A 14,159-nucleotide genomic window follows, 5' to 3' on the forward strand; every position below is an offset into this window, starting at 1 on the left:
CTGCCCACTATCACTCCTGCTCACATTTACTATTCTATCTGCCATGACAGGGATTCTCTGTGATCTGCGTATGAGAGAGTGTGTGTGTGATGTTTTATGTCAATAGGACCTGCAGTGCAGTTGAAATACGCCTTAATAAGAGGCCAGTGTGTGTTATTCTGTGAGGAGTGTGTACAGTATCTGCAGGATTACTCTTATTCAGTTTACTGACATGATACAGCGCCATGTGGAATGTGTGTGAATATGTTTCCGCACTGTAGACACACATATATACACATTATCAACACAAATGAAATCAGCATGTCATGAAGACGTGGACAGATAGCTGTATGGTGTGTGTAAGACCAAAAGAGGATGAGTGAGATAATCCCATTACATGTTGATAGTTTATGTGTAAAGAAGTGGGAATCCATATGGTGTAAAGCCAACAGACGGTAAACACTTACTCTTCTTAAAGTATCCTTTATGATTTGTTTCAGTGTTGCTGAGTTAAAGTTGGCATTTTAGAGAGTGTGTGTGAGACTTGAGTGTGTATAAGAGCGCAACGGAAAAAGTGTGTTTGTTTGTTTCTGAAACCACTTCACGACTTCCTCCCAGTGGGGAGCAACTGACGAAGGGACAGGAAGCAACGTGTTTGTGTCTCCTCGTTATCGTGTGTGAATCACTATGTGTGTGTGTTTGTGTGTATGAGAGAATGAGAGACATATATTTGAACAGTGCAAATTCTTTCCAACTTCCAGTCTGTTTTGCATCCCCTTAAATTAAATATAAATTATTTTTTTGATCTTACTAGTCAGAATATCTTTCTCATTATGATAGCAGTTTACTAACAAAGAGCATTTCAGCTGTCTGTGGATGCAGAACTGTATAAGGTTACGCACAAGTCAACCACATGAGCAATCAGACGTTTTTTTAACTGCAGGTCTGAACATCATCCAACCCATATATCCAGAAGTCAATAATTAAGACAAAACTGAGCACATAGTTACATTAATGAATTATTAACAAGAGTATGAATCTACATCTATTCTAGCAGCTCTTTGAGGCTGTATTTAGTGGTGCTTTGAGCTGAATGCTAAAATCAGCCTGCTAACATGCTAATAGTGACAATGCCAACATGCTCATGTCTAGCAGGTAAGGTGTACCTTGTGCACTAACGTGGTGGGTTACCATGCTAACATTTGATAATTAGCGTTACACATGAAGTGCAGCTGATGGGAATGCGATAGTTTTTCAGTTATTTGGCATGGATCCATAATGAGAACTGTATACTTGACTCAAAGATGGTGCTCACTCACTTGAATGAAAATTGCTTGTTGAGAGCATAATCTTAAAAGTTTTCTAGCTTCTGGGTTTAATTCTGCATTATGTGGCCCACTGCACATGAGCATTAATGTTTCCCTCACTGCGTTACTGGTCGGCCCAAAGACTTTGCATTGGAATGACTTTATGCATATAAGAGTAGCTTTGCTAGGGCCTGGGAAAGTTTTACAAATAAAAAGATGTCCTTACAACAGTTTTACAGATGTCGCTTTTCTAGTGGTACTCCATGTTGGCCGTACCAGCTCCATTAATACATTATTTGGTCGTAAACCATGATCATAAAAGTATTGGACTAATTCAATCTTTAACCTGATGCTGCTGCCACATGAACAGTCATGGGAATCAAAGTTATTACAGTTATTTTACCATCTTCCATAGCAATCCATTCAAAAATCATTAAGATATATAACTCGAAAGCCGAAGTGTCAACCTCATGGTGAAGCTAGAAGAAAAGTAATGAACTCACCAAAGTCATTAGGATAAATTGTATCTCAACCAAATTTCATGGCAATCCACTCAAGAACTTGAGATATTTCAGTCCAGACCAAAGAGGTGGGCCGAGCGACTGACATTGCTCTCTCTAGACTCACTCTGCCACGTCAGCATGGGAAATAATCCTGCCTGGTTGTTGTAGCTTCTCCAATCACCAATAAAAATTGCGTTGAGTCAAATGTTATCACAACCGATGGGAATGCCAATCTGACATGCAATCACTGTCACTGTAGATTAGTCAAAACTCCATATGAATACTGTGACTTTAATCTAGTACTCAAAACATAAGCGTAATCTGTAAAGAACAATACCCAGTACACAATCAGGATGAAGAGCTGAGGTGAAACAATGGGGTATATCATCTAAAAAAAGTTTTGTCTGCTGATTTAATAAATCTTCTCCCTCTGTGACTGCCTACTGCTGGCTATAGGACGCCAAGCAGTAAACAGAGAGAGCTTATTAAAATGCAATTAAAAGAGATCATCAGCACCGTCTCATTTGGTGTCACAGTGTGCACCAATAATAATCCCCAGCTATGGCACCATACTGGTTTTATTTGCAGTTATTAAAAGTATTTTACATCTCTGTTGGAAAACAGTTTTTAGAGGCGTTATGATGTTTTTGGTGCCAGCGAGCTGCTTGACTAAGCGCTTTACCCAGTGTTCAAATAATCCTGCAATTTGTGACATTAGCATCTACCTATTTTAGAGAACTTGTGTTTCATTTGCAGGTTTTAACTTCAAAGGTCAATTTTCACAAAAGTCTGACTGAATGTGTAACACTTCCCGGGAGCAGTTTCCTCAAAGCTGAAAGGTAAAAACACAGACACACTGTGATGTGACGGAATGACTCAGAGGCAAGAAGAGTTTTTTTGTAGTCATGAAAACAGTGGCTTTTTAATGTAAACACTACATTCGATTGGTTTTTCCAGCACGGACATCCCACATGAAATAACAACCATTCACTAAAGAGGAGTAGAGGGAGAGAGAGAAAGAGAGAGAGAGTGAGAGAGAAAAAAAAAAGCTGCAGAGAAAAAAAAAAGCATTCACTGGGTAAAGAACAGAACAAAGAGGAGGTAAAAATATTTAAAAAAAGAATGAAGGTAACAGGAAGAGAATGCCAAAGAAACAGGTATATCATGTCATTATACACAGTTGTTTTCTCTTTTCAAAACTAGAAATCAAGATGGCAAGAAAGAGAGGTCAATATAGATAGATGATAGATAGATCGATGAGAAGTAACATAGATTAGGTATGAACAGATAACAAATTTCCAAATCTACTCATTGTGTTTGTGTTTGTGTAAGTGCGAGCAAATGTGTGTGTGATGTGAGAACTGTGCTTTTCATTGTAGACCTGGAAGGTGTGTGTCAAACTGAAAGGAGACGGAGAAGAAGTAGAAGAAAGGGGCATGATTTTATACAGCGTCAATGTGTGTACATGCGGCGTCCCTAACTAGCGGACGCAGCGAAAAACGTGCTCTCCCCCAAAAAAGTGGTTCATTTTTTCTGAAATAATAAAAATAGATATTGTTATAATATTATATTTAATCGTTCTGAGTCAGGCTAAAGTGAGGACACGGTTCTGATGCAGGGAAACAGGCAAAACGGTAAAAGGAAAGCAGGGTGGGGCACAGTTCAGAGCATTACAACAACACGGGGTCAGTATGAGTTCATCGTGGTTCCAAATCAGCTCGCTGTCAAATTGGAACCCTTTGCAAAACATCTTTATTTAAAAAAAGGGAGATATAGAAAAAAAAAAAAAATCGTAGCTACAAAGCACAAGAAAGATAATCTTTTGAGAATATTACAGGATCATAAAGTTCGTTGTTGTTGCCGATGTTGTAATACCCACGTTCATTGGTTTTAATTATTATTTTAGGTGTAGATTTTTTTTGGTCATTTTTGACTGTTAACTCTATGTGTTACTGCCAGAATACCAAAATCCATACCACTTTTTCCAAGCCACCCACATAACTTTTCAACCCTTCAAAACTTGACTCACTTTTTTTGTATATTTGACCCCGCCCAATCCTATCCAGGAACCAATCATTTTTCTCCTTCTGTTGCTGCTATCCATGTTCTATGCTCTTTTTTTGTATTTTTTTCCCATCTTTTTTTATTCATCTTTTGCTATTTTTATTACAATGATTTTTTTAAAGTTATTATCTCAACAGCATCTATGTGAAGCTTCTTTTTTTCTGAATTAACTGGTCTCTTTATACAAAGGCTTGAGTATCTCATGCTATCTGTGTCAGGGTTTAGGAGGAAGAGGAGGAGAGGAGGGAGGGAGGGAGGGAGGAGAGAAGGGTTGGAAAGAGAAGAGAGGCCCTTTGACCACGAAATCCGTACGGCAGGGCGCCATGCAGAAAGAAGGCAAAAAGAAAAGAGATGGTTGGAGGTGAGAGAAGTAAAAGGCATGGTGGTGGTGTGTAAATGAAGAGAGAAATAGAGAGAGTGGCATGTGTAGGACAGGTGATCAATCAATAAATAAATTAACAAAATTAATCAACCATTATCAAACCAGGACTGAGTTTCCTTGCATGAAGAATGTTAGAAGGTCTAGAGGTTATAACAGTGAGGAAGGTAGAGTTATAAACTGGTGTACTTGCTTCTAAAAGCGTAGCAATCTACAGTACAGTACCTCTGTTATATGGCACTGATAGGACATTTAGCACATTTCCTATTGGCTCTCAGGCTCGGCTATGACCGGAGGCTGGCGAATGGCTAAGGCCAGGTTTGGGAAACAGGAAGCCTCACTTCTTGTTGATGAAAACCAGATGTGGAGAGTAAAATGATACAACGTACTCAAAAACAAAAAAAAGGAAATTGACAACATACCTTAAAATGTCTTGGCTAATGTAAACAAAAGAGTAATTTTAAAATAAGTGATGTCAGTCTCAGCAGGTCTCGAGAGTTTTTTAAAGTTTTTTCGCCGAACTGTCCCGTGTTTTTTAGTGCTAACGACATTTTCACATATTTCCGCAAAAAATGTTATTACATAATCACTACTATAGCAAAAAACAAACAAAATAAGACACAAATAAAATGTGTCAAGGTGAGGCAAAATGTGAATAAATCAGTGTACAGACTGATACTCATGTAATAAATATACACACGATCAACAAAAATGAAACATAAGTCATATTCATAGTAATAATAATAAAAAAAAATCTGCCCCCAAAAAAGTACAGGTTTTGTTTTTGTTAACAACAAAAGACACAGCTGAGAAAGAAAAAGAGAGGAGGACGGGGAATGCAGGCTTTCATTGACTTTGTTCAAGAAGTTTTCAAGGCTTCAGGGTTTCGTGTTTTCTACTTAAACAAATTTGTTTGCTTGGCAGCGTGCCAAAGAACATCAGGAGGAGAAATCGGGGCGTGAGGAGAAGAGACAAGAACTAAAAACATTATATATATATTTATATATACGTATGCCTATTTTTTTAAATTATCCTCATTATTAATATGTACCTAGTTGCATTTTTCTTTCTTTTTTCTTTAAATAATCAGCAGAATCATCATCATCATCATTTCCACAGCAGTGTCAAAGGAACAGGAACGAGGTGGGAGGAGGAGGACAGGAGAGGCAAGAGAGAAGAGGGGACAAAAGGGGGAGGACATTAAGGGGTGTGTGGGCGAGCTCAATACAAGCCACACCCTCGGAGGTTGTTGGCAATGATGATGTCGGTCACAGCGTCAAACACCACCTGGATGTTTCCCGTATCCGTGGCACAGGTCAAGTGACAGTAGATTTCCTTATTTGGAGAGCGATTCTTGCTCTCAAACTGTGCTTGGATGTAAGCTGCTGCGTCGTCATAGGTATTGGGTCCTAGAGAGAGAAGAGAGAGAGGGAGAAAATGATAGATGATACAGATGTTTTACAATCCCCAACGAGATCTTTCAATGTATTGAAAGATGCCTTACCAAATCTAAGTAACATCACCACGTAACCTTAAAAGACATTATTACTGTAATATAACTGTTAGAGAAAAGTATTATCTCAGCGTAGCTAACTTTAGGCTTTTAGCGTGGGACACCTGAGGCCTTTCACATTTCCAAGACGTCCTATATATTATAAATATATTATACAAATATGAATATATCATATAAAAATAAATTCAAATAAAAGTATATATATATATATATATATATATACATACATACATACATACATACATACATGAAAAGATACATTTTAGCTAATTCCTTGTTTATATACCGGATTCCAGACCAACAAAGTAAATAGCATCTGCTTTAATGATTGTTTGTGAAGAATGTTTATAACGATAACTTAACAACCCGCATCACCATATTGATTAGTTGGAACATTTCACCATAGAAACAGCTACAGCTGCAACACACAGTAACCTAGTTGAGCTAGCTGTAAGCTAGTCTATCGGCTGCTATTTGGACCGATTAGGACTGAAAATCTTAACTTGTACTTATAATAGTAATATAATTTCTCCCTAGTCGGTTTGAAAACATTATCCTCAGTGGCTCCTTGAGGGAAGGTAAGGGAGGCGGTGACGAGGGAGGGGGTAACAGATGCAACATGTCAGTTAGACTTACTGTGATTATCAAGGCAGTTAGAAAATAAAAAAAGCATGAGAGCCAGAAATTATAGGATCGTGTGAGAGACCTGCATGTGTGTGTGAAGAGGGCAGGAGACAGCTCTCACAGCTCTCACCTGCCATCTCCTCTCTTCTCTCTTCATGGCTGACCAAGCGTGACTGTCTCCTGCTCTCTGACTATCAATCCCTTCCTTTTCACTGCCATGGCTACATCTGACTCACACCTCCACGGGAGGAAGAAATATGCCTCCTTTTTTTCTCCCGTCAAAGCTTCTATTTCAGCCTCTCTCACTCCTTCTCTGCTATGCTTTCAAAACACAGTAAAGTAAATCTTCACGTGTATCGCTCTTTTCAAATTAAGGTTACACAGTTCTTCAAACAGGCAACATCAAACATTTGGTCTGGTGTTCTCTCCTGATAACACCTGATAAATTCAAACTGGCTAGATGCTGTAAACAGCTGCTTTGATTAATAGTGCCACATTTCTCAGACTTTACAACTCAGTAACAGCTAATGTCCAGATTCTTCCTCACAGCTCTGGAGTTACAATGTAGAACAAACCAATCTGCTGTATCAAGCAGGGTTTAATCAATGACCAGAAACACCGGAGAGATTTTAGAAAGCTTCTGTATTTTGCTTCTGGGAATCACATTAAGATCGGACAGCTGGTATTCTTTCATACATCATCTCTTTTTTAGTATTGCGCCCCCTTTAACCTCGTCTCATATAGTGTCACCTCAAATTCACTCTTTATACTGGCTTTCAGGTAGTTTTGGAACGCAAGATTTAAGTTTAAGGGATATGGAATAGGGTATGACATGTTGTACTATATGCTTATTCTTTTCCTGCTGAATATTAGATGAAAATATTGACACCACTCTCATGCCTGTACGGTAAATATCAATACAATAACAGCCAGTTAGCTTAGCATAAAAACAGGAAAGAAAAACAAGCTAGCCTGACTACATCGACATGAAGGTAACAAAATATGCTAACCAAACCACTAAAACTCACTAATTAACACGTTATGCTTTGTTAATTTAATCCCTACAAAGAAATAAAGTGTAAATATGACAATTTCAATTAACAGAGAATTATGTGCTAGACTTTTTGTTGGAATTCTCAATTTTCTACTATTGTTTGGAGTAAAGCAACAAGACACTACTAGAAGAATAATAGAGATGCTGGTACTGTGTATTATTTTACCTTTGGACAGGATAGCGGTTTCCCCCTGTTCCCAGTTTTTGTGCTAAGCTAAGCTAAGCTAAGCTAAGCACCTGCTGCATCCTCTTAGATACTTAACAAACAGGCATGAGTGGTATCAATCTTCTCATTGAAAGTTTAACAGAAAAGTGAATAAGCATATTTCCAAACAAATTATTCCTATAAAACTGCACTAAAGACAAAATATTTTAAGACTTTAATGAAGTAGATGTCTTGTTTTGCACTAGTCTCCATATGAACAGCAAAAATGTGGGTTAAGCTAAAATGGTCATGTTCATGAAGCTGTCATGTTCTTCTAATTTAATACCTTGGCAAATTGATCAATTTGCCAATTTAAAGTATTGGCTCTTCTCTTGATTCAGTGTTACTGGTTTGCAGCTTGTTCTGTTCTCTAAGAAATCAATTTTGTGCGACTTTTGGTTGCCTCTGTGTTTTGAGAGCTGCTATTTCTCACATATGCGCTCAGGAAAACTGTAATTTATTTTATTTTTTGTTCTACCTGTGTATTCGGGGAAGCAGATACTGAGTGCAGACTTCTTGATCTTCTCTGCAAAGAGATCCTTCTTGTTGAGGAAGAGGATGATGGAGGTGTCGATAAAGAACTTGTTGTTGCAGATCGAGTCGAACAGCATCAGAGACTCGTGCATGCGATTCTGCAGAGGAGTACAGAAGAAGAGGGGGAGAAAGAAATGGATGGGAAACATGGAAAGAAAAATGAAATTAAAAAAGATGGATGGGATGAGAGATTACAGGTGAAATGAAAGAGGATTAAACAGAGAGCAACAATAGGAAAGAGATTACAGGGAGGGGAAGAAGAGAAAAAACAAGAAGAAAAAGGTGAATGAATGATGATAAAGAGAGAAGAGGAAAGAAGGGAACAATTATTGTCATGGTCACATTTCAAACTTGACACAAATGAGCCTAACACTTTGCACACACAGAAAGAGAGGGCAATAATTAAACACCCCTCTCTCTCTTTCCAATTCAAACTTTAGAAAAAGAGAAAGGAGAGAAGAGCGAAAGCAGAAAACTTTTCTGCACGATTATTGCTTGTGCATCCTTAATTAAATTAAGTCCAACATGCATGCATATTATGCAGTCAGATAAAGATGGCAACTGAGCAGTGATTTCTTAGTCCCACACGCAAATACCGACAAGAAACAGTGGCGGTGTAGGTTTGCTTAGTGGGCCTGTTAAGGAAATTCTTTCCAATGTTTGAAAGAAATAGTCAGAGTTCAGAAAAACACAGAAAGTGAGATGGAAGGAGAAAAAAAAGCCAGCACACATCCTCAGTATTTCCATTTTAAATATTCTGCAAATGCAAGTTGGGTCAGAAAGATAATCACACATATCACGTGACTCATGTTGTGCTTTATTGTCGTTTCTTATGTTATGTATAAATACAACTTTTAATAAATTATCACAGCAGTGAGTAGGATACAGCAGATACGTTTTACTTACAGCGCTCAGTAAGATAAACCACACGCACACACCTACAGGCAGAAACACAATAAACAGGACTGTAGATTTTGCTGTAGGTGATCTGTACAGTATAGACAGGACATTGGTTGGTATTGAGAGAGGGGGTTAAATGACATGGACGTTGGAGGGGTGACGGGTAAAATGGCTGCAGCAGTAAGAGTTGAGAGCATGATGAGCACAAGGACTTTTACCAGCTCATACTATGCCTCCTTAATTCTACACAAGTTCATTATGGTCATGTGCCCTGTGGTTTCCTGAACCCTCTCCTAATCTAGCAGCAGATAAGGATCTCCCTTGCTCTGCAGAGGTTTAAGAGCTCATGTTATTGAGTGGGAACTGAACATATTAGAAGACCCAAAAGCAACTCTATTTCTACATTTTAAGCATCAATAAGTCAGCAAAAAGACACCATAGAAGCTTATTTACATCTGACATGAGATCACATTTTAGCCCAAATCATTTTTGGCTGACATTGTGGGATTTCAGAAATTGTTTATTCTGGTAAGGCATTGAGTGGCACAGGGTGCTAACATAACTTTTGTGCCACCACCTGCTGCCCAGATGTAATCGGACCATTGTTAGCTGAATGAACCACTGATTGTATTATACACATCAGACCCATCCACTTAAAAAAAAGAAAAGAAAAAAAACACTGTTACCCATAAACCCTCTAGCATGACCTCAGCCTACATTACCCACAAATCTTTCCTTCACAGCCCATAGGAGTACATTATTTAACGCTGGGACTCATTACCCTCTAACTTCTCAGCCTCGCCGGCGGTGTAATTTCTCCATTTCTATGGTCTGATTACATACATGAATATACATTACATATCTCCGTGTACTATACCAGCATTTAAAATGGCATAATTGCGCTGTATAAAACTAAGGTTAACAAAAAAAAAGGTATTTAATAAATAATACCTTATGTGGTACGTAGCAATTGAAATATCCCAAAATACAGTTATGGCCCTTTAAATTCACTTGCATCGGATTTGACACTGAAGAATCTGCACAGCAGAAACCAGGATACACGCTGTTCTGTGAGCAGCCTGAGGTTAACACAGGCATGAAAGGAGTCAGAAGAAGAATCTCGAACAGTACAGTATGCAGCCATTGCCTCCCCGAGGGAAAATACAAATGTAGGCATGTCCTTTCAACTGCATGTGAATTGGAGCTTGCAAACTAACGGTAAATGAGAGTTTAACCCAGCCTATTGTTCCACGGCTCATGTCTACTGCTGGCTTGTCTTTAGGCTTTCAGGCTAAAATATTTGTTGCTAAATCTAACCGGGGGGAGGGGAATCAAATGCGGGCGTGCTGCTGTGCATTAAGTGAGGATGATGCTTAACCAAATTGTTACTACAAAAATTCTGATTCAACACATTTACAGAGGCAGGCCATTCAGGCTGACCGAACATTTCTGTAATTTAATTATGCAAGTATACTGCATTCGAAATAACCCTCACATTTTAGTATGAAGCATATAGTGGTAAACTGGTTTTCTATGCATCACGTTATCACTGACAGAAGTTGGAAAGTGAAGTTAAGATAGAAATCTTTTATGGGGATTTATTTTGACAGAATTTCAGGACAACAGTGGTTTATGTTTTATGCTTACTTAAAGTCCAGTCTCCAAAGTGGGATCATTTTAGTATCCCATCATGTAATCAATGTAATAAGTCAGAGGAGAAGTCTATAAACTAAAAGCTTTCAGCAGCAGGCTTCATGGCAAACGAATCAAAAAACCTCTGAGGATCTTTGATTGGACGTGGTGATATTATTTGGCACGGGCAAGTAAGGTGACATTATGAAGACCCATGGGTGCATTTATGTCTTCAGTGCATGTTTGTGTGTGTTGAGGGACTATGTGTGGAAAGGGTAAACAGGTGCCTTCTGGGTAATTAAGCCTTAGGCGGGTCTCTAATTAGGGAGAGTTGGCACAGATGCAGTGGGAAGAGCCGATGACATCATCTACCTGTTTAAAAAAACGCAGCTTTAAGCAGACAGACCCTTGCTGTTTTGAGTGTGGAGGGAAGAGTGGAATGAAGCAAATGCCCTGCTCATACATAAATAAAGACACTTGCTACCTTTGTTTGCCAGAGAGCACTTATACTAGTGAAGCTGCAAACCCACTCAGTTCAGCCAATTCATCAAAGACCCACAGACAGAGAAAACTCAGATTCTATATGCTGCTGTAAACTGTCGCTTAGAAAGAGCAAGGAGGAGCTGATGACATTTGTCTGGCATTATACACATCTCTCTGGCTTTAATGTCAAGGCTCAATTTTGAACTGTTCCCACACACCACTTTTCATTTCAGCTATGCCGTGCAATACATCAAACCTAAATCGTCCAGCAGCTCTTGGACGACTACTATCCAGCAGAAATGCAACTCGCTCAGCAGAAAGCAAAACATCGGGGCTGAAACAAGAGTAATAAGGTTGACATTCTAGTCCCAGAGGACTGTATCTACCCACGAGCACACAATCTTTCAAAGCTCACCTCTGGCTTATTAAGGCAGAGAGGTTGACACTAAAAATATTCCACTGTGCAGCCCCACACAATGGATGTTGTCCCTCGGCCCTTTAAAATCAATGCTTACTCTGACAAATTATCTGTTTGAGAACACTACTTTTTGTAGCCGATTTATTGTGACGCATGGATGCAGAAACATATGAGGTTGAAATATAAATCCTAAAATAATAATGACTTCTGCGCTATATTTTTAAATGTAAAAAAAAAAAAAAAAAAAAATATATATATATATATAGATACTGCTTGCCTTGACTAACTTTGATCAAAATATTATATTACATTACAAAGAAACAATTTCAATAACCTTCTATAGGGAGCAACACATATTTACTCTCAAATAAAATGCATACAAGGCCAAAACACTAATGAGGCTCTTCCTTTGCAACATGAAAACACACAATTCAGTTCAGCTGCATAAACTCCTGCTCGGTAGTTTTTGATAAGATGACAAGCAACCATTGCTCAAAACATAATCTCTTCAAACAGACTATGCTTATGCACCGAGAATCCAAGATTTAATGTCAGACGATTTATCATTTTCCATTGTAGTCAGGGTAGAATTGACCAATCACATTTGAGCAGGCTTTGGCTACATGCAGGTAAACAGTTTGTGTCGGTACCAGAGGTGGCAACAACAACAACGCATTGGCAAAAATGCAATCTGGAAACCCATTGGCTATCGTCAACAGAGGATTTTGATTTTTATTAGCTATAAATTAAACTGTAAACTAAGAAATTCAACGGGGGGCTATAATCGGACATACTGGGACTTTAAGAGCCACCAAAATTCAAAATGCTGTTACGCAGAGTCTTGATATCATCTCCATTTTGACGGGACAGGCATGGGGGCTTAATAGTAGTCCTGTGCAAGTAGAGCTGTAATGTTACTATTGCCTTGTCCTCTCTCACATTATATGGTCCATTGATGACTCTCAGCAGGCTCAGCTATTACAAATACAAATAACATGTTTTATTGTGAAAATAATATACACTTAATAATAATGAGTTACGTTTGATTTTGTCTGATAATTTCACAATGACTGCTTCATCTTTTCTTACAGTATTTATGGTTATCATGATTTAGTTCATAATGTCCTACTGAATAAATACTGATCATATCGGAGCTCAATAGTGCAGCAATGCAGTCAGACACTAAGCAGCGCAGCACATACATCAGAGCAGGTCTGTCATCAGAAAGCAAAATTAAACGAATTACACAACAAATACAACATAATGAAGGAGGCGCGCACAAAAGCTATTTCACACAAAATATATATGGAAACACTTTTTTTTTCTGATGACTAAGCATTCATTTTAAATTTCTTCTAAGAAAGCTGTAAATAACCTAGTCAACACTTTAATATGACATGCTCATAATAAAGTCTGAGGAGAATCTTTCTGATGTAAACTGAGAGTGAACTGAGCTTGACCCTGACCAGTTAAACAACTTACTCATATATTCACTTTCACATTGGCCCTTTCTGTAAGTAAGGCACAAGTCTAAGGCAAAGAAGATTGGCAACTCCTATTTCAATTAAAATAATTAGAAATACTTCGGGGTAGGGGTGAATCCCATTATGGTGGGCTGCTAGTGAACCCCTACAAGATGGCTGCTGTTAATTAGCAATCAGTCCAGTTCTTTGAGTAATGCATGTACAAACAAGTCTCAGGAACGTTATATCCCTGGAGAGACAACTGGAGGTATTGTGAAGGATTTCTGCAGCACACCGATTTGGTGTTTCAGTAAAATCAAATGCAAAAAGATACTTGAATTTGCAGTTGTTTTTTTCTCTAGAAGGACATCAAATAGGCCAATACATTAGAAGAAGTCCCAACCAACCAACCAACCAACCAACCAACCAACCAACCAACCAACCAACCAACCAACCAACCGATACATTATTTTTGAGTCAAGCCTTACAGTAAAGCAGTATGATGACATCACATACACAGGCCGTGCCCCATAGTTGACTTGCCATCATGGGATGACAATTTGAAATGGGCCACACATAATACATGCTACAAACTGTTAAACAAGTCAAACATCTTTCATCCACAGGCCAACATTGAACGTCTTCGTCAGTACAGGCCACAACCCCGCAGGTTATTTGCTATGATGACATCAGTAACAGCATCAAAGACAAACTGGATGTTGTTGGTATCCGTAGCACAGGTCACATGGGAGTAGACTTCTTTGCTGGGCGACTTGTTCTTGCTCTCGTACTGACACTTAATGTGATCTATTCCCTCCAAGTAAGTGTCTGGACCTGAGGAAAGAGGCACACAGAGAGATATGACATATAGTGGGAGTCAGGTGAAGGCTTAAAAGCTGTTGTGATGTGGACCTTTACATCAGCGTCAACCTACAGTACATTCAGCGTATAAGCAGTATTTTCTGATATTCCATGAAAACATAACCTTAGACTTTCTAGCTGAGGACACATTTGCTGAGGTGTGCAGAGGGCTGTGCATCTTGCTATTGCTGGCAAAGTCTGTTTCTGAGAACTGCCAATTTATCATAGTTTTTAAAGAGG

At 38.6% G+C, this 14,159-nt stretch overlaps 1 protein-coding gene across 2 annotated transcripts in view; it reads right to left on the reverse strand.

Annotated features, from left to right (window-relative positions):
• Window positions 1–2,697: 2,697 nt before the first annotated feature.
• LOC129108481 (guanine nucleotide-binding protein G(o) subunit alpha) overlaps window positions 2,698–14,159 on the reverse strand; it is a 90,895-nt gene continuing 79,433 nt past the window's right edge. The window contains exons 7-8 of one of the 2 annotated variants that reach the window (XM_054620318.1): window positions 8,107–8,260; window positions 2,698–5,641 (exon numbers count right to left, since the gene is read on the reverse strand). In XM_054620318.1, coding sequence (XP_054476293.1) covers window positions 5,454–5,641; window positions 8,107–8,260 — 342 coding nt within the window. In that variant the 3' untranslated portion in view covers window positions 2,698–5,453. Of the gene's footprint in view, window positions 5,642–8,106; window positions 8,261–8,958; window positions 13,893–14,159 lie in introns of those variants that run through there. The other variant, XM_054620317.1, reaches the window with a different exon arrangement.

The sequence above is a fragment of the Anoplopoma fimbria genome, chromosome 19, assembly GCF_027596085.1.
Source record: "Anoplopoma fimbria isolate UVic2021 breed Golden Eagle Sablefish chromosome 19, Afim_UVic_2022, whole genome shotgun sequence".
NCBI classification, from domain to species: Eukaryota; Metazoa; Chordata; class Actinopteri; order Perciformes; family Anoplopomatidae; genus Anoplopoma; species Anoplopoma fimbria.